Source organism: Zingiber officinale, chromosome 1A, assembly GCF_018446385.1.
Source record: "Zingiber officinale cultivar Zhangliang chromosome 1A, Zo_v1.1, whole genome shotgun sequence".
In the NCBI taxonomy this organism is placed as follows: domain Eukaryota; kingdom Viridiplantae; phylum Streptophyta; class Magnoliopsida; order Zingiberales; family Zingiberaceae; genus Zingiber; species Zingiber officinale.
The window spans coordinates 55,608,387-55,629,810 of NC_055987.1; the positions used below are offsets into that span (position 1 = coordinate 55,608,387).

The window sequence follows — 21,424 nt, forward strand, 5'->3', positions numbered from 1 at the left end:
TTTTCTCCTTGTCCTTTCGCTTAGGGCAGAATTTGGCATAATGTCCAACCTGTCCACATGCCCAGCAAGGCTTAGGTTTGGTTCCAGTTTTCTTTTGAACCTTTGGGTTGAGTTTCATCTTGTTTTTCATTTTCTGATTTTTGAATTTCTTCTTGTCAGATGAGACTACTACATTTGCCTTTGGAATAAAATCCATAGGCATTCTTGTATCATCATTTTTATATTGCTTCCGATGTTCTTCTTCGATATTTAAGACAATCATCAAATCTTCGAGAGAGATTTTACCTCTCCGATGTTTAAGAGTCATGCCAAAATCTTCCCAACTCGGAGGCAATTTTTCGATGATTGACAAGACCTGAAATTTTTCAGGTAATGGCATATCTCCTTCAGCAAGACCATGAATTTGGACTTGGAATTCATGTGTCTGCTCTATCACAGATTTACCTTCAACCATTTTGAAGTTTAGGAATTTTGCCACAGTGTACTTTTCTAAACCAGAATCTTCAGAATTGTATTTTTTTATCCAAAGATTTCCACAGCTCTTTAGCTGAAGCGGTTGAACAGTACACATCAAATAGTGCGGCTGAGAGGGCAGATAGGATTCTCCCATGGCAAAGATAATCTCTTTGCTTAAACCTCTCTAAGGTAGCACTACAGGCAGGTTCCTCTTCATTGGGTGAAGGAGGGTCTGTTTCTATAACCGAGAATAGCCTTAGCGTAGTAAGCCAAAATTTCATTCGTTGTTGCCAACGTCTGAAGTTTTGCCCGAAAAATCTTTCGGGTCGGGCGCTAGCCTCATCAGACCCCGTTACCCTATCGTTCATCATGTTTATTGATGCTACAATCAATTCTCTAAAACTGTAGTAATTGAAATAGAACTAATTACGTTAATACAGTAATCTATAATTACACCAATAAATGACGAGCATGCAATAAACGTTAATAACAGTAAGGGTTAAGAAATTGTGTATCTCCGGTCGAAGCGTCGGACGTGCCGACTGTCTTTAGAGAATTGATTGCCGCCCACGATGCAGAGGCTCTTCGGCAAAATCCTCCCAAGATCCGACAACCGTTCGCGTCGCTCGTAGGTGCACTCCAAAACGAGCGCCACACTCGGACTCAACCTCAGATCGCGAACCAAACCTCAGAACTCAGAAAGAAGGAAGAAGAAGTAGAAAGCAAGGGAGAAGGAATGCTTTGCTTTCTGGAGTGTGTTGAGAAGGAAGTGAGGAAGTGTATTTATACACTTGAAGTAGTGCAGAGGAAGGGACGCACACTTTGCTTCTGCTTCCTCTTCTCACGCGCGGATGCGTTGTTTCGCATCCTCACGCGACGCGGACAGTACCGAAGCGCTGCTTCGCTTCCTCACGCGCGGAACCAAACTCTGGTTTGGTTGGAAACCAAACTAGTTTGGTTCAGACTGAACCAAACGAGCAAAAATAGACCGGGCCGCCCGTGAGCGCAAGGCCCACGGGCTGGGGATTTGCACCCCCCCCCCTGCGCGCATTAATCGCGCACATGACGCCCGGTTTATGGATTTCCGGCTCGAACCCCCCAAATCCACTCGATTTGGGCTTGGCCCGCACATGCGTGTAGGTCCTCTTATCATTGCTAAGCAAGGATGGAAGGGCTTCCTATATAAGCCCTTCCAAGCTTCTCCACTTAGCAATGTGGGACTAAAAACTAAAGGAAAGGGAATAGTTTGAATTACAATTCAACAGACATTAGTACACTTTTGGGGTTCCCCTAAGTGAATTCATATTCATTTTTTGTTTTCAGATTTTGGGTCCTCTATAAATATCAAATTCATGCAAAATGAGCACTATTGCACCTTGGATTTATTTTTGTATCTATTCATATTTTTTTCCTCCAACATTGATTAGACTTTTCAATAGATAATCAAAAGATTTAAATTTTAAATCTTAGTTGCGACATATTGCTAAAAAATTTTCCTCTAGTGAAACAAACTTAAGAATATTAGTATTAGTCGATTTATTTTGATGATCGATTAAAAATTTCTATAAAATTTAATCAATCATCTTTGATTAAATGATTTGAAAAATTAAATAAGTAATGTCAATTTTAAAAAAGTTATTTATTTTTGAAATTCAGCCCCTTAAGGCCGTTAAGAACTTTTAGTAAAACGTGTTTGAATGCCTAGAAATTTTAGATTTGTAGGAAAGAACATTGTCACATTCTTGGACTTCCTTGTCTGCTTATTTTTTTTGTAATTTTAAGCCCTATATGATCATAAAAAAAGTGTTTGACCATCCTACACCTGTCGATTTCGTACCAAATTAATATTGTCGTTTTGAGTGTTTCTTAAGTTTAGGTTTTTTTTTCAAGATTTTAAATCCTCTATATTTTGATAACCGTAGAAATTTAAAGGTTCTATTAAATATGCATTGCTACCCTCTTAGGGTTTACATCCCATCGACTAGAGTTAATCTAAGTCAATTGGCTAATAATCTTGAGTCACTTTTAGTCAACTTAGGCAGCCGCCTGACATCATTTCTAGTTGACTGATATTACTTCAAGTTAGATCTGATCATGATTCGGAGTCGATAATTCAACGATTCGAAATCGACAGTTCGACAGTTCTGGACAGGTCGACTCTTAATCTTAACCGCCCAAGAAAATTACAATTCACGGTTCGAGACAACCGGTTCACTGTTCGATTCACAGTTTAGTTCATGGTTTGTCACAGTTCAAGATTATTATGTTAAAAAAATTAAAAATTTAAAATTAAACATTAAACATTACAAATTAAAATTTATTGAAAAAAAGGTTTGCACTTATTTAAGTTGCCAACATATCCCTTTAGGGGAATCAAAGCTCACATAGTTCTTTTACATTTTTATTCTTTTACATTTTCACTCACTTCCATTTCCCGTTCCTGTCGTATTCGTTCCTTTAGTATCAAAATCTTCAACTTCGTCATCTAAAGTTGTATTCTTTGGATTCTTTTCTCTGCTCTGGTTTAATCGTTGGGCTTCCAATGAGTTGGGAGACAAAGTTGATCATCGTTCATCTAATATGTTGCCGCCGGCACTGAACGTCTGCTCCACAGCAACAGTTGACACTGGACAAATAAATTTATTTGGCGATCACGGAGAGGACGGGAAAACTTTGAGCCTTCTGTGACCACCACTTTAAGATATCAAAATTTTCGCTATATGCTTCATTAAAATCAAATAAAGTCATAAAATAATTCTCAAGTTCCTATGTGGAATTTGAGGATCCTCGTAGATATTTTGTCCATTCTTTTAATAAAAGTTGTGTTTTTTTAGTTTTAAATTACTACTAGTAGTTTGTTGTATTTCAGAAATATTAATTTGTATTCCATATTTTACATAATATTGATTATAAATATCATATAAATAAATTCTAAAATTATATATAATATTAACTGGATCAGAAGAAGAAGAATCTTTAATTAGAATTAAAGCGTCGTAATATAAAATTAACATTTCTGGTAAAACTTCTAATTTAAATCTAAGATTTAAAATAAATGCAATTAAATAAATTTCAGGAATAAAATAAAAATATTTTTCCCATTTAGTTTTCATAGCTAAGATGCAAAGAGATAAAGATTCATTATTAATATGTTCATTTAAAACTAATACTATATTAAAAAAATTCTAAAACTAATTGAGCAGTGTGATAATAAACATCGGAAAGTTATTCGGTCGCATCATTAAATACTTTTAAAATTTCATAAATACTACTACAAATATTTTATTGTTGTGAAAATAAATACATATTAGTATTAGTATTTTATGCAAAAAATGAACATAATAATTATTTATATTCAAATGAATCTTATACTAATTGGTATGTTGAATTCCAACGTATTGGTACATCACGTGAAAATTTTTTAGGTCTCATTCCATTAGTTTTACAAAACCTACCCCATTGTTTCATTATAGATAGATAAGACTATAAATAAAAAATTACAATTCTAATTGGTTTAATATAATTTTCTAAAATTTTTAAATCATCTTGAACACATAAATTTAAAACATAGCATACACAACAAATATGAACAAATAAACCTCCAATAACATGTTGACAAACAAATTTCAGATCATATATACAAGCGGTATTGGAACTAGCATTATCTAATGATATTGAAAACATTTTATGAGTTAAGTCATATTCTTCTAAAATTAAACATAATAATTGTGCGATGTTATGAGCATTATGTGATTCATCAAAAATTATATACGCTAATAATCTTTTTTGGATGTTCCAAGAGTTATTGATCAAATGGCAAGTCACACCCATATACGAATGTGTTTGCCAATAATCACTCCAAATATCGGAACATAAACTTTATTATCTAATTTATTAAATTCATCAATTAAATTCTTTTTCCTTGTTTTACTAATTTTTTAATTGTACGAGTAAGTGTAGTTCTAGGAACACATTTAGCACATGGATTAAGATATTCTTTACAAAAATCTTCAAATGTGTATTTAGATCCAAAACTAAAAGAAAGATGTTCTACGGAAACAAATTTAGCTAACGATTCTCTTAATTTATTATCCGAATATAAAAATAAACCGGAATCGATACTATCGCTAGTTGAAGAAAATCTTGATAATTGTGTTTGAGAACGGTCGAGTGCAAATTCCATCGGGTGCTTTGTTTCTACATATCGTTTCAACAAATCATAGCCGCCGTCAGCTTGGAATTTGTAGGAAGCATTGCAGTGTTTACATTTTGCACGCATTTGTCCCGACAGAAGAGTGACCTTCTCAAAATGTTTAGTGAAAATAGAAGATTTTAGATAAGGAAGTTCCCGAACCTTAGAAGTAATTGCATTGGTACTTCCTTATGTTTCGGGTGTCAGATTCATAAGATGCTCGATCTCATCATCGGTGGATTGAATGTTGGGGTCCTCCTCCCATGGATTCATTATTTCCTTTCCCTTCCAAACTCGAGATGACACACCTCCGCGGCCTCCTTCTATTGTAATTGAAAATTGGAAACGAAAGCGTGTAGAAAATACGAAATTGAGATAAAAAGTAGAGAAGATGTGTGTGAAAATGTAACGACCCGCCTTCCACTAACTAAGCTGTAAGGCCGGACCATCACATTATGCTGTACTAAACTATTCTCTGACCATCATTCAATCTAGGTGCGGAAGCTGTACTAAATAAAATTTTGCTAAACTATTGTCATTTCTTTATTCCATATGTGCTAGGGGTGTAATCTAAAGTATACCTAGCATATACTACATCCCCTATGGTCAAGGAACTGAGTTAAACATTTTCCAACCGTTATCAGACCTCCCAATCGATCCACCGATCGATTGGAATGGTCGAATCGATCCGGTGATCGATCCAGCATGCGTATGCGGAACTTGGGTTGGATCGATCCAGTTATCGATTCAGCACGCTACTGTGCTCGGGCAATATTCTGGATCGATCGGCTGATCGATCCAGGCTAACCAATCGATCCAGTGATCGATTCCGGAGCTCTCTGTTCGCGATGAAACTAGGCTGGATCGATCGGCTGATCGATCCAGACGCAGTCTGTTCGCGGAACAAGCTGCCAATCGATCCATTAATCAATTGAGGACCCCCAATCGATCCACCGATCGATTGGGGTTTCTGATTTTGCAGCTAAGCTCTGATTTCAGCACTTGTTCGTGCCAAAATTACTTATATCAATTCTAAACTACATGCAAAACATTCTAACATCACACAAATAGTGTTCTAAGCATGATAGGGTGCATGATTAACTAATTCATAGCAATTAACATACTAAGGTGCAAAATAATAAAATGCTAAAAGGTTTTTTTTTGTGCTTAAAACAAGCTTGCTGAAATTCCCTAAGATCTTTATTCCAAGTTCCATCCACACACATCTTCATCACATTGTCCTCCAGCCTCCGCTAGTCTATCTTTCCTTTACCTTTATCTGCAGTATAAGGAAAAAGTATCTGTAAGCTTTCACTTAGTAAGAAACCACCTACCTCACAAAACATGCAATCGATGCAATATGCTTTTCAAACATGTTATTTGAATATGTACTGATTAAACTAAAACATGGCATGCTATCATACAATACATGGAAACCAAAAGCTAGTCATGGCATACTATCATCTAAAGCATGTGTAACAAAAGCTGAACATAGAGCTATCATACATAATCATAAGAGTGAGCCGAACTGAAGCAAGAACTGAGCTAATTCTAGCAAATGCTAAAGCTATACTAATTTCACCTAACTATTTTGTGAGAGTTTAAAACTACATATATAATAGATGAAAATACTAATCATGCTGTTGTTTGGGCCCGGCAACTGTACGTGTTATGCGCGCATCCCTAACTAGACCCGGGTTTGCAAATCCTGAATTTAGTAGGGCTACTAGGTTATCTGAACCTAGGGACGACTGTGGGAGCCCAACCCAATGGATATCTAATCCAGTACAGTGGCACTGAGAAAGTAAAATACTGAACATAAGCTAATAAATTCTTGTCTTGCTTTTACTAGGTTGTCTAAACCCAGAACTAGGTTATCTAAATCTAGAGGCGACTGTGGGAGCCCATCCATTGGATATCTAGTCCTGCAAAAGCTGTAGCAAGACTATATGAGCTGTGAAATGCTTCTATTGCATTTAACTAAGCTATTAAAATGCCTAAGTTGCATTTTAACTGTGCTAGTAATTTAATCGAACACTTGGTATGCGCTAATTCGCAAACTTTGTGCCGAAAAGCTATATACTACTAACTAAAACATGGAATTCATACGGAAGCTACTTATACTGCAGGTGAGGGGTTTCTTACCTCCTGTTCAGATTTTCTTACGATTCTAATCGCTAGATTTCCGGAGGAGACGATCTACTTGACGATCTTCTCACGTCTATGCGTTCTTCTCGCGAAGAGGAGCGTCCTCGTATCCTTTGTGTTGCCGGGAGGTGCTCCTAGAACCCTTGGCTTGGTGCGCCGAGAGGAGAGGAGAAGGGAGAGGGGTCGGCGGAAACTAGGGTGAGGAGGAGAAAAGCTACGTTAAAAGAAATAACTCTTCACTTAATTCCTCCCTATTTATATTAAGTGGTAGATTCACCCAACTCAAATATAAATCTAATTGATTCCCTTTTCTTTCATCACGGCCCTGCTCGGTTCACTTGGTTACTAAGGTTCACCATAAGTCATAGGACCCATAGGTCTCGGGTTCAATTCTCGCGTAAGCTATTTTCGTTTTTTATTTATTTTTGCTACTTCCGCTATTCTAAAAATTCCATAAAAATATCCTAAAATTCCAGAAAAATACTAAGATATTTCTAATAATTATTTTGAGAATTTTCGGGCGTTACAAAAAATGATGAAATAAGCTCTGTACTTATAGAATTTTGATAGTAACAGACACTAAATTATAGTCATTGATAAAAAAAAGGTCAAATGATCCTAACTGTTGAAAAATATCCAAACTCCCCCCCCCCCCCCACCTCTCCCAACGGCTATGAACCGTCGGTTAACTGGCGATTCAAGCCAGTAAAAAAAAAATTCAAATGTTGAACGATGGCCCGAACCTACGGTCCGTCAGATTTGCACCAACGAAATCGAAACCGGCCCGGTAACTTGTCGAGCCAGTTCCGAATCAATCCAGCAAATCGGGTCAATAGGCAACCAATCCGTTGACCTGATTACGGGCCCAGGCCGAGTCCGGACCAGACCTAGCCCGGGATCGTGTACTTCAAGTTGATTGTTCAATTGACTAAAATGATTATTTTTTTTTGTTGACCAAAGTCAGAACTAGATAAATAATTGACATCACTTCTAGTCGAATAATATTGTCAGATTGACTCTTCAATTGACTAACATCACTTTCAATTAAATACTTGTTAGAATAATAATTTGAATAACAAAGAGCCTTAAAGTGGGTTAGAATATGATTATTTTGAGAAATGTGTATTTTTAAATAAATTCCAAAATATGATTTTTATTGAAATTAAGGAACACGGATCTTTTTATCCATAATTTACGAATCAAAAAAAATGATCCACTGATCTATTTCAATAGACCCTATCATTTAAATAGATAGTCCATCAATCACAAATAGTAGACCATCCTTAGTCCACAATTTACGGATGAAAAATCCCACCTGAAATTAAGGCATACAACTTAAACTTTCCACGTTCCGCAATAGACACTCATAATCAATGAAAAAACTATTAATGAAACAACGCACATTATATATCATGCTCTTTTAAATATAAATTGCCTATTCTTATAAATGAATAAGAATAAACAAAAAAAAAATAACAGCGGCTATGCTTCAACAATGTAAGAAAATTCTAAACAAATTCCACAATTAAATTACATCACGTTTAATCAAGGATTTCTGGTTCTACAAAGACAACATATTGAAGATTCATACCCTCGAAGCTACTAAATATAATAACATTGACGGAATTCATCATATTTTGGAACAAAACACACCAAAATATTTTTTTAAAAAAAATAAATGTGATTGTATGCAAACTAAATATAACTACATAACAACATTCTCCCGAGGCTGGTTCCACATGGGGAGGGTACCTGAGCTCTTCAATTGTCCTGTCATAATCTAGTGAACTCTGAAGGCTAAACTTTCAGAAAGCCATTAGCGTTCATCTTTGATCACTGGAAGCTCTTGGTTTGCCCTTGTTAATCGAATTCAGATGTAGTGAGACGAAAATGACCACCATGACAACTATCAAGCAGCCAATGAGAGTGCTAAAAAAGAGTGCCCCAGGTTGCCTGGTCTGCATAAACCCATAAATCCCACTCGAAGTCACCAGTATGATGTCAGTAAGACCATCATTGGAGAAGTCTTCCAAAATTAGCGCATGAGTTGGAGGTCCAGGTAAGTCGATAGTAGCTAAAATGCTTCCTCCATGAGATATCACCACAGCCTCGTGCTCACCTGCTGCAACTATCACCTCCTTGTTAGTATGAGAATGTAGAGGAACAGACTTCAAAGTAGGCACAACAACATTTTCCATCATCCCAGATGGAGATGGAAGATTTGACCAAACAACACCAGCTGAAATTTGCCATCTCCATATAGCCTCGTGATCATGCAAACCAGGCGAGTAACAGGTTACCTGAAATTTAGTAAATCAAAACAAGGTTCTAAATTGCAGAGGTTGCTAAGACCATACATCTATTAAGCGGCGTATATATTACATCTCAAACAAATCATCTATACCTCCCCTCGGTTTGTAAGAAACACAACATCCCCATGGCTTCCTTTCCGGTGCCGGTGGCCATCATCTCTGCGTACCAGGATTGGACTTGCCACCTCTAGACTAACTACATCATAGTTCCGCCCAAAGCTTCTTGAAAAGTCTCCATGATGGAATAAATTGAAAGGAGAATGATGACAGATAGAAACATTGAAGAGTTGCTCTCGCACAGGTACTCCTGATGTAGCAACAGCCCAGCATGGCTTCAGGACTTCCATAGAACCACTAACAACAGTTTGTTCAGCACCATTTCCACCAACAACCTATAAATAAAACAATAGAAAGCAAAATTGTAGTTGAGCATACTCTGAGAAAGTGCTAGTTAACATAAAAACAAAAAGTTTCTAAATTTTAACAAATAAATTTCAGGTGTAGATTCTAATCAAAGGAGGGAAAATTCAATCAGCACAATGAAATAAAGCATACAGCACTAACAATACAGCCTTAACCTGAAGAAACAAAACTTACCAAAATCCAAAAGCAGCAGCAACAATAATTAATACTTTTCCACCATAGAGTTTTGTGTAACTTCATGTCTTCAGGTCATTCAAATTTCTTCTGGTTTTATCCTCTATTAGTCACCTTACACTCCCCTTGCATCATTTTAAGTATCACGTTTGGCCTTTAAAGAACATTTTTTTACTACCTGAACTGATTTTCTTCTCCTTCACTATCTTAGTTGTGTTTTGTTGGTGGAAACTCATCCAGTTTTCTATTTTCAGTTTTCATTCTTCAAGAAAATAAGAATTTGAGAATAGAAAAGAAAATTATCAAAAAAAAAAAATCCATCAATTTTTTTGACTTTTTCATTATCGTATTATTCATATTTTAGAAAGACGATGCTTTGATCTTTCCCAAAAATAAGAACAATTTTGCTATAAGAATGTTGAAAATTGAAAAATTTTAGAAAATGAAAACAGAAAATTATTTCCAGTTTACGTAAAGAATTATTCAGAAATATTAATATGTACTTTACCAGAAGCTGGATTTTTCCTACAAAGAATGATTCTCAGATATGGAATGGTGTTTGTTAGTATGGTATGAGGTTAAAGAAGGCTAGCAGTATATTGTCAATAATGGCTATCATGCAAGTTTTTGGAATGACGAATGGATGATGGAGATTCCGAATGGCTGGAAGTTCTGGTCAGTTAGCCATGCAGTTAATGAAGATGAGACATGGAAGCTTACTGAATTGGCTCTATATTTTACCAATTCAGCACTTATTTGAATGCAAGAACATCTTAATGAAGATGTACTAAATTGGTGCTTTCCATCAGATGGTGAATATAATAGCCACGAGGCCTATAATTTTGTTGCCCAACCAGCTCCATGCATGGTAGGCCATTCCCAAACTTGTTGGAAGAGAACTTGGAAAATCCCAGATCATCAACATCTAAGGTTTTTTTCTCTGGAATGCTAAATTTACTAATTTGGAGCAAGGAAGTGCCTAACATATAACAGTAGGTGTTTCTTCTGCCCAACAATGGAAGCAAGTATTTCATGTTCTACAATATTATTCTTTAGGCGAATTTGGTCGTATTTTTATGACCCAATCTGCCACCATATTTCATCCAGGATAACCTACTTGTTTGGCTTACAGAAACCTAACATCAAACTTTTGTGATGACAATGGTTTGCTATGGAAATTTCTTTCAGCACTACTTCTTGATGCCTATGGTTATGGAGAAATCAAAGAGTTTTTAATCATTATCCCAATCCTTCACAAGCCTCAGTAAATGCATTCTATGTAAAGCCAATTCTTAATATTTGACCAATGCATTGCAGCCCGCTAGAGAGACCACATGGCATTGAAATCCCCCAAAAAAAACTTCTTGCGGTTGAAAACTGACTCTTTCACTTGCTTTTAGACATGACTGGGAGGTGCCATACACAATCACCATGGCTTATGTGTCAGAGGCTACATATAAATGTTGTATCCTGCATATACCCTGGAAGCTGAGTTAAGTATCATCCATATGGATCTCAAATATGCTTGGAGAACAGGGTTTCGGAAAATTAACTCATTGTGGCGTGTAACATCAATAGTAATCTGCGACGGGTTCCCCTGCTTGTTCCCATGTAGTCATTCTCATTAGAAATCTTTGGAATACAACCTAGCACATCACAATCTCTCACCAACCACGAGTTACCAACACATGCACCAATTGGCTATATAGAGAAGGACTATGAACTGTAAATTTATTTTTCAAGGTTCAACCATTTAGAGTTATATGTTTTCTTGAGTCTGACTTCCCACACGGAGCACATTTAAACCAAGGTTTAAAATCTCAACCCGTGCCGAGGTTTCAGTCTCAGATCGGAACGATATGATTTTGGTATTGCATCGTGCTATGCCGATATGGTTTCGGTATCTTTTTTATTTATATATAGCAATTATTAAATAAATATATTTATGGTGTATAATTTAAAAATAAATTGTATATTGATTTTATATAAATTCTCAATTATTGGACAATGTAATATGGTTAGAAAAAATAATTAAATATAATTTTCTTTAAAAAAAATTAATCTATCAATAACTTGAATTAAAATTGATACATCAGAATATATTACCATACTATAAAAAAAGAGTGGCGTGATGGAAAGATTGATTCTTACAACATTCTAGTTAGGTATATAATATAAATTTTAAATAGTAAAAAAATATCAATTAAACAGTAAAATAGTAAAAAAAACTATAAAATAATAAAAAATAGCAGAATATAAATTTATTTTTTTTAGAATTTTTAAAGAATTTTTTATAATTTTTAAAGATTGTTTTAGAATTTTTAAATGAAATTTAAAATATTAAAAAATAATTTTCAGAATATTAATTAAATTTATTTTAAAATTTTTAATTTTAAATATATTTTTTAATATATTTTATTGGGATAACTTAATTGGTGTTTATAAAAGCAAGTTTAAAATATCACACATGGGAATGGTTTAAATTAATTAAATGAAAATTTTAATTTTCCATCATGTCAAAATATCGCTAGGGGGGGCGACCCTTCTGGCGGTGCCGGAGGCATCCCGCAATGCCTTCGGCACCGTCGCGGGAGAGCGACGCCTTCGGCACCGTCGCGGGAGCACGACGCCTTCGACACCGAAGAAGTCACGGGACGCTTCCAATGCCTCCGGAAGCGTCCGATGACGCCGCCAAAGGCGTCCCGCAACCCCTCCGGCACCGCCTGCGACGCATCGAGACGGGGAAGTTTAAGGTGCCGATTTTGGTCAGGTGGCGAAACGGTAAAAACCGTCCATGCCGCCCGGCACAAAACAGCATTTCAATCCATGCTTTTAACATTTATTGATGTAATTTATCCACATTGAATGTGCACACAAAACCTCAAAGAACTTTCATATTTTAACCACCAAATTTTATTCTATAAATAATGTATTCACCAAACTTCCAATTAAACAATTGTAAGAGTTTTTTTATGGAGAAACTGAACCGCTTTAGAACTTTCATTCTACATTACTAAACAGCATGACCCACACAGTGAGGCTAAATCTCAGGAAGAAATCCATCTAGTTAACTTCAAATACTTGGGATGCACATTTTATTGTTGATGTCCCCTAATTAACCTAAAATTTTAAAACTCCAGTTGTTTCCAACTTTGGAAAAGCTTAAAAATATGAGTACCAAATGTTTCTAACAAACACAATTATGTCACTTGACTCCAAATATCAGTAGCCACACACATGAATCCAAGTCTCTGACGACTATTCCTAAAAAATTAAACATGATAACAGAGAAACATAATATCCACAACCAGTGTAGTTGTCCCAGTATGTATTTGACACATATACAAAGGGGAAAATAGAGTCCAAATATCAGGTTATATACGAGGCCAATCTATAATTACATATCACGATAGATAACTTTATATATCATGGAAGTCTTGGAGAATTAAAAATTACAGCAAGGGTATAAAACAAAGTTGCAACAGAAGTAAAATTATTAACAAAAACTATCCTAGTACCATAATTCAAAATACAATGGATAATGCAAAACTCAAAACAAATATCATAACTTAAAATTTTGAGGAAAAGCATCGGATGTTTAAGTTGGATGCATAAAAGGGTCATAGGTGAGCAAAGTAAATTGAAAAAAGAATAGAGACAATCTGACTAATAATTATCATCAAGCAGCACATGTCTCGAGGATCTAATCTAGTTTGAACGTTCATCCCCTTCTTAAACAACTATTTCTTCAGATCATATGAATGATAGATAAAATTAGAAGATAAAGATTGTCATAGAGCGAAATACAACTATGTCATGTACAAAATATTCAAAATGCAAACTAACTAAAAAACATACAAAAATAAGCGAAATCACCTGAACATGATCTAAGACGCCATCCCCATTAATATCAGCATGAAGACCTCCTTCTGGCAAATGTAGCTGAAAGGATAAAAAAGTAACAAACAAACAATAACATTAAATTCAAAAAGCAAGGTGATTTCTCACGCAAAATATTAGTTGAAATTACATTCTCAAGTGGGATAGGTTGAAGCAGATCTGTATAACCAGATGCTAGTATAGATGATAGATTGAAGGGTAAACAACACTTGAAGCACATGGCGTATCAGACTTCAAAATGCAATCCCTTCAAGCAACTGCAGCAGCAACAACAACAACCAAGCCTTATCTCACTAGGTAGGATCGGTTATATGAATCCTTCTACGTCATTGTACTCTATCCTCTATGATATCATCTATATTTAAATAAATTTTATTTTATTTTATTGTTGCTAACCAAGTCTTTTTTGGCCTTCCTTTCCCTCGTTTGATGTGCGTATTTGTCATAGTTTCACATTGCCTAGGGCATTTGTTGGTCGTCTATTACATGTCCATACTATCTTAAGCATGTCGAAGTTGTTCTTCAATATATGCAACTCTGACTTTCTCTCTAATGCTCTCATTCTTTATTTTGTCCATCTTCGTATGTCCACACATCCACCTTAATATCCTCATCTCTGCAACTTTCATCTTCTGCTTATATGCCCGAGTCATAGCCTAACATTAAGAGTCATGTAACATAGCAGGTCTAACTATCGTTTTGTAGAACTTTCCTTTAAGTTTTAGAGAGTACTTTAATCCTACATGTATTTTATATAAGACATTTCTCTCAATTCCTCCATTATTTTGCAAAAATGATACTAAATACTTAAAGCTCTCACCTCCAGGCAACTCGTCATCTCTTTTCTTAACAATTGACTACTTAAATGTCATATATTATGTTTTTACTCTGCTAAGTCTTAAACCTTTCACTTCTAATATTTTCTGCCAAGATTCTGGTGTAGCATTTACTCCTTCACAAGGTAGCACGGATACTCCAATTTTTTTTTTTTTTTGAAGTATCGGACACAGATACGGATACGATACATAAATACACATATTAGATATGGCCAAAAATATGTTGACTTTTTAGAGGTTTGACCATGCGGATACATTTTGGGCACAACTAGGATACATTTTTTTTTGGATACATTTAGGCAAAATTACAAATATTTAAATTTTTTAAGGATTAATTGAAAAAACTTGAAATTTTCTAGGACTAATTGGAAAATAATTAATAAAAATGAATTGGATTGTGGGTTTTTAAATCCTAAACGTTAATCCTTTTCTGCTCGCCTCTCATCCTACTCACCTCTCACCAATATCGATACCGGCGCCGAAGCATGTCGACGTCGAAGCACGCCGATGCCGACGCCTCTCACCATGTAAGCCCTAAATTATTATTTCTGATTTCTCCTCTACTCTAAAGTGCTTAAACCCTAATCATTTTATTAAAAATATTTGATTTATAAATTTGAATATAAGCCCTAATCTTTCATTCTCCTTTTTCTTCTTTTGGCTTTCAATTTTTTTGATGAACAGTATCTAAAAGTCTCGATTTTGATCTTCCATGATCTTACATGCCTCTGTGCCTACCACTCATTCTCGGCTTTGATCATCTTTCATCTATCTACTATTTTGTTTTATTTTGTTATTTTAGCTATTTTGCAATGGAAAATTCTCAAAAGGAGAGTTTATAGGAGGATGTATATGATTATTCTCCCTTGTAGAAATTTGTAACCAAGATTGAAAAGGAGCTGGAGATACTTGGTCATGTAACATATGTACTAAAATATGCAAGGGATCGTACTCGAGGGTGAAAGCACACCAATTAAAACTCAAAGGCTATGGAATTACTGGTTTGGTTGTTACAATAGATCAAATAAAGCATATGCAACAACTAGTGGATGACGCAGAATTGAGAAGAATGCTAAACCAAAAGAAGTTCAATTGCCTTCATCATTTGCATCATCAAACATGGCTTCAAAATCCTCATGCAGTAGTCCTTTTTTCTTGCAAAGTGATGATTCAAGATCAACAAAGAAGGGGAAAGAAACACTTGGCCCTCTTCAAAAAACTTTTAATTTAAATGCTAGAGATGAACTCCACTCTGAAATTGCGAGGTTGTTTTACACAAGGAGATTATCTTACAATATTGCTAGAAATCCTCATTATATTGGTGCTTTTAGTATGGCTACTCAACAAACGATTCCTGATTAGCTTCCACCTGGATACAATTTGTTAAGAACTACACTTCTTCAAAGAGAAAAGGCTCATGTTGAAAAGTTGTTGGAACCAACAAAAGCCTCTTGGAAACAAAAGGGTGTTAGTATTTATAATGATGGGTGGTCAGATGTACAGAGAAGACCGCTTATTAATATCATGTTCATGTGTGAAAGTGGTCCAATATTTCTAAAGGTAATAAATTGTGAAGGTGAGTACAAGGATAAAGGTTTCATCTCTAAGTTGCTCATTGATGCTATAAATGAAATGGGGCACCAGAATGTTGTACAAGTAATCCCGTATGAAAAGTCGTTAGGTTACTTGTTGAGGCAAAGCACCCAGACATATTTTGGACACCTTGTGTTGTGCATACTTGAATCTTGCAATGAAGAATATTTGTACACCGATTGACTCTCTACAAAACAAAGAAGTCTTTGAATAGTGCAAGTGGATAGTTGAAGTATCAAATGATAATTCGATGATCAAGAATTTTACAATGAATCATAATATGAGATTATCGATGTTCAACGATAACTCGAACTTGAAGATGCAAAGACTCAATTTGCTTCCACGATTATTATGTAGACAAATCAAGAAATGTCTCAAAAACATGGTGAATAGTGAAAGATGGGATATGTACAAGGAGGATGATGTAGTGAAGGCCAGAGTAGTGAAGTACAAGATAATGGATAATCAATTATGAGAAAAGATTGATTATATACTTTCTTTCACAAGTCCAATTTATGAGATGCTTAGGAAAACAGACACTGATCAACCTTGTCTTCATTTAATATATGAGTAGTGAGATGGAATGATAGAGAAGATTAGGGTTGATATCTCCAAGGGGCCTCCATTTCACAGTGGAGATTCAAACTTTTATGAGGTTGTTCATGATATTCAGGTGGAGCGATGTAATAAAAGTAATACACCTCTACATTGTTTGGCGCATTCTTTGAATCCGAGGTAAAACTCTAAAAAATTTTAATTAAGTTTTAGGCTTTTAGCAAATTATAAATATTAGCTTATGTTTAATTATCAATTTTTTTATATAGATATTATAGCAATGAGTGGCTCCAAGAATCTCCCAATTGTCTTCCTCCACATAGGGGCATCGAAGTTTCAAAGGAAAGGAAAAGTGCATTGAAAGATATTACATCTCTTCATCAGAACGAAGAAGTGTCAATGAGGAGTTTGCCTCTTTTTCAAGAGCCATTGATGATTTTTCTGATAATGATGCAGTGTGTGATCGAGGTTTGATGTCTCCAACTAAGTAGTAAGTTATCCATGGTACTTCCACACCAACTCTTCAAAGTTTAGCTTTAAAGCTACTTGGGCAACCTTCTTCTTGTTGTGAGAGAAATTGGAGCACCTACAATTTCATCCACTCATTGGACAGAAACAAAATAACGCCACAAAAAGCGGAAGACTTGGTGTATGTTCACTCCAATCTTCGTCTTTTGTCTAGGAGTCCATGTTATAACGAAGGAGAAAGTAAGATGTGGGATGTTGGAGCGGATGCATTAGATTCCATGGATATAGAGGGTGCTGCTATTCCTGAAAGTGTCAATTTGTCTCTTGATGAACCTGAATTTGAATCAATCTTATTTACTGATGAAGGAAGTGTTGGTGATGAGACTGATATGAATGTTTGATTTCTTTTTACTTGCTTAAAATGGATTTGGTGTTTTATATTTTAACATTTTGTACTTGAGATATTATGATCAATGAAATATGGCTTTTCATCTCTATAATTTAAAATTTTTAATACTATATATATATATATATATATATATATAATGATTGTCGTATCCTAGCTATTGTATCTTATATTTTCAAAATTTGTTCGTATTCGTATCATATTCAATATGATATCCGTACCCGTATCCATGCAACATAACTCCACTTATCTTATCTATAAAAATAATATCATTGCAAATAACATGCATCATGGTACTGTATCTTGAATGTGACAATAAGTTCATTCATTATTAATGTAAAAAGATAGGAACTTAAAGCAGATCTTTGATGTAACCCTATCCTTATTAAAAATGCTTCAATTAATCTGCCTGGCGTCTTCACTCTAGTCGTTACATTCTCATACATATCCTTAATTAGTTCAATATATGTTACGCTAACACCTCTCTTTTTTAGAATTCCCCACGTAATTTTTCTTGGGATCCTATCATAAGTTTTTTCTAAGTCATGAATATCATGTGTAGATCTTGCTTTTGCTTCCCATACTTTTCAATTAGTTGTCAAAAGATGTATAACTTCTATTATCAACCTTTTAGGCATGACCCAAATTGATTTTTGATCACCATGGTCTCCTTTCTTAATTTTTTTTCTATTACTCTTTCTCAAAGTTTCATAGTCACTAGTTTAATAACCCTATAATTTGTACAATTCTGTACACCTCCTTTGTTCTTATATAAAGGACTAGAATATTTACCCTCCATTGATTAGGTATTTTTTTATTTTCAATATCATATTAAATAATTTTATAAGTCATTCAATATCTTGTTTCCCTAAACACTTTTATACCTCTATTGGGATATCTAGTCCCACGGCTTTTTCATTTTGCATCCCTTTTAAAGTTTATTCTACTTCTAAAGTTTGAATTTTACGATAAAAATTTAAATTTCTATACTCATTTGATGTACTTAAATTATCTAAGTTAAGTTAATTATCTAAACCTTCATTAAAAAATTGCTGAAAATATATCTTCCACCGCTCTTTTAATTCTCCATCATTTACTAGTATCATATTGCATTCATCTTTAATACATCTTATTTGGCTAAGATCTTTAATACATATCTCTTTCCCCTTCTTTTGTATCCAAGTTTCGATATGATCGTTCAAAAGTTTCATTTTTTTTCTTTTTCACTGCTTTCTTAGCCTCTTTCTTAGCTATTATATATTTTTTAAAGTTTTCTTCATTCTTACAAATATATAATTTCTTATAGGCTATTCGTCTTTCTTTCACCTTTCTCCTATACTTTTTCATTCCACCATAAAGATTTTTACTTGGTGGTGCATGCCCCTTTAACCCACCGAGTACACTCTTGGCAACTATTTTCAACTTTGATATTATCTTAGCCTATATCATATTAGAGTCACCGTATATTTTACCTAATGGTTATACTTCTACCTTCACTTTAAATATATTTTGTTTCCCATCCTTTAACTTTCACCACTTAATTCTAGGAGTCGTGTATATTTTTTCTCTATTGATACTATAATTAAGGCATATATCCAACACTACTAACTTATATTGGATAGTTAAGCTTTCTCTAAGGATAACTTTATAACCTTTACAAATCTTTCTATCCCTCTTCCTAACCATAAAAAAATCAATTTATGATCTATTATTCCTGCTTTTAAATGTGACCGACTGTTCTTTTTTTTTCTTAAAAAACGTATTAGCTAGTATAAGGTCATATGCTATCGCAAAATCCAATATAATTTTCCCTTCTTTGTTTTTTTGTTCCAAACACGTAACCCCATGCACCCTCTCATATTTTTCATTTTCACTCCGACATGTCCATTTAAATCGCCTCCTATTACAATCATTTAATTTAACGGAATGTTTTATAATACCTCTCCCAAAATCTTGATTTAGTTTCTTCATCTAATGTTACTTGAGGTTTATATATGCTAATTATGTTTCCGCTTCTTTCGCCACTACTATCTTGAGAGCTATAATTCTATCCTTCTTTTTAACTACTCCAATAATTTCATTTTTTAACGAACTATCTAAACAAAATATCCACTCCATTTCTTGTTTTACTCTTTCCGTGTACCATAACTTAAAACTCAAGTTCTCTATCATTTTTACCTTCTCGTCTACCCATTTAGTCTCTTGTACACACAAAATACTAATTATTCTCCTAATCATCGTATCTACTACCTCCATTGCTTTACCGATGAAGGTTCTTATATTCCTTGTTCCAAATCTTAGACTATTAGTCTTTCTATAATATTTGTTTTTATCCCACCTATGGTGTGAAAACTCTTGCCTATTGAATACTATACCCAAGTTCTCATAAAGATGTAGCGATCCTTACTGATATGTTATAGTCAAATCCTGCAACGCAAAGTCTTGCATATTTAGCACTACACTCGAATTCTAGAGAACTCTTGCATATTTAGCACTACACTCGAATTCTGAAGATATAGCGGTCCTTGCCGAGGCGTTAGGACCCTGCAACACGTTCTTTCCAAGAAATAACCTAGCATTAGCACAATAGTTTAATGGATCCATTCATTAAACATTTGTCATAGTTTAACGTTGGCTGACAACATAATGCAATTTTCCTTATCCGGGCTTGGGACCGACCAAGTCGTGATGGGCAATTCCTTCAAGCATAAACTAAAAATACCAAATTCCAAGATTATGAAAAGTTAAATCATCAAAAAATACAAATTAAGTTACGAATGAGTTTGTCTAGAATTTTATTCAATAATTTAATATGATGTTTTTATTCAAATCAATAAGTGAAGATTTAAATTAAAATAAGGGTTTAAATTTTGGATAACATGAACACCGGATCCGATTAGGAGTAGTTGATTAAATTGGGTTGAATATGGATCTTAATCGAATTATAAAAATACTAAATGCATTAGAATTGGATCATGGTTCACATCAAGATTATGTTAGATTAGACTTTGATAGACCAGAACCTAGTGTTTGTTTGGATTATATTAAATTCATCGATATTTAATCTATTAAGCAATTTAATAGGGCTACTATTAGTGTTGATCATGTAGCCGTTGAATTGTTTTGTAGTCATGGCCACTGCTGATCCCCTTGCATAAAAAACCTCTTCCCCCCTCTGATAGTTAGGGCATGTCCACTGAAGGGGAGGAAGAGAGTAAAGAAAGAAAGAGCGCTAGAGAATGGAGAGGAGAGAGATTTCCCTTGTTTTGTCCACTTAAAGGTTAGCCTGGTACACAAAGCTTCAATCAATGTGGGATCTCAGAGAAGGGTCTATTATACGTAACCTTATCTTGTTTAGTCTACTTGAAAAGAGAAAAAAAAAAGTGAAGAGAAGAGAAACGCCAAAAGTTAAACTTTGATTTTGTTGTTCCGAGAGTTGCAGGGCAATGTGATTCCAGGCAGTAATTGATCGAGCACTATCTAGTACCGAGGTAGGGGGCAGCTGGCCCAATGCCTAGCACCTAGAGGGTATGTGGGCACTAATAATAGAAAAGAGAAGTAAATTAAATTAAGAATGAGTAAGATTAATATCTCTGTGTGTATAAAAACTAAATCTTTCATCAATTTACAATCACAAATAATAAAGTCATAATTAATAAATAGCCACTAAAATTTCATAATTAATAGACAAAGCACTAACAATCATAATTGATAAATACGTACTGTCATAATTGATAAACAAACACTAAAAATGCATAATTGATAAATAACCACTCAAAATTCATAATTGATAAATAAGCACTAAAATTTCTGACTGATAAAAAAGCACTAAAAACTCATAATTTACAAATAAGCACTAAAAATTCATGTCATAATTCTAAGTTGCAAGAAAACACATACCTATTTTATAATTAATGTAATGCTACAATATCAAAATATAAATAAGATAATTAATGTTAAA

General features: G+C 34.5%; 1 protein-coding gene across 3 annotated transcripts in view; it reads right to left on the reverse strand.

The window, feature by feature from the left end:
• Window positions 1-8,263: 8,263 nt before the first annotated feature.
• The window catches only part of LOC122024977, a 34,281-nt gene continuing 21,120 nt past the window's right edge, over window positions 8,264-21,424 (reverse strand). For all 3 annotated transcript variants that reach the window (XM_042583729.1, XM_042583735.1, XM_042583742.1), the window contains exons 12-14: window positions 13,582-13,647; window positions 9,201-9,500; window positions 8,264-9,096 (exon numbers count right to left, since the gene is read on the reverse strand). In XM_042583729.1, the coding sequence (XP_042439663.1) occupies window positions 8,620-9,096; window positions 9,201-9,500; window positions 13,582-13,647 (843 nt within the window). In that variant the 3' untranslated portion in view covers window positions 8,264-8,619. The remainder of the gene's footprint in view (window positions 9,097-9,200; window positions 9,501-13,581; window positions 13,648-21,424) is intronic.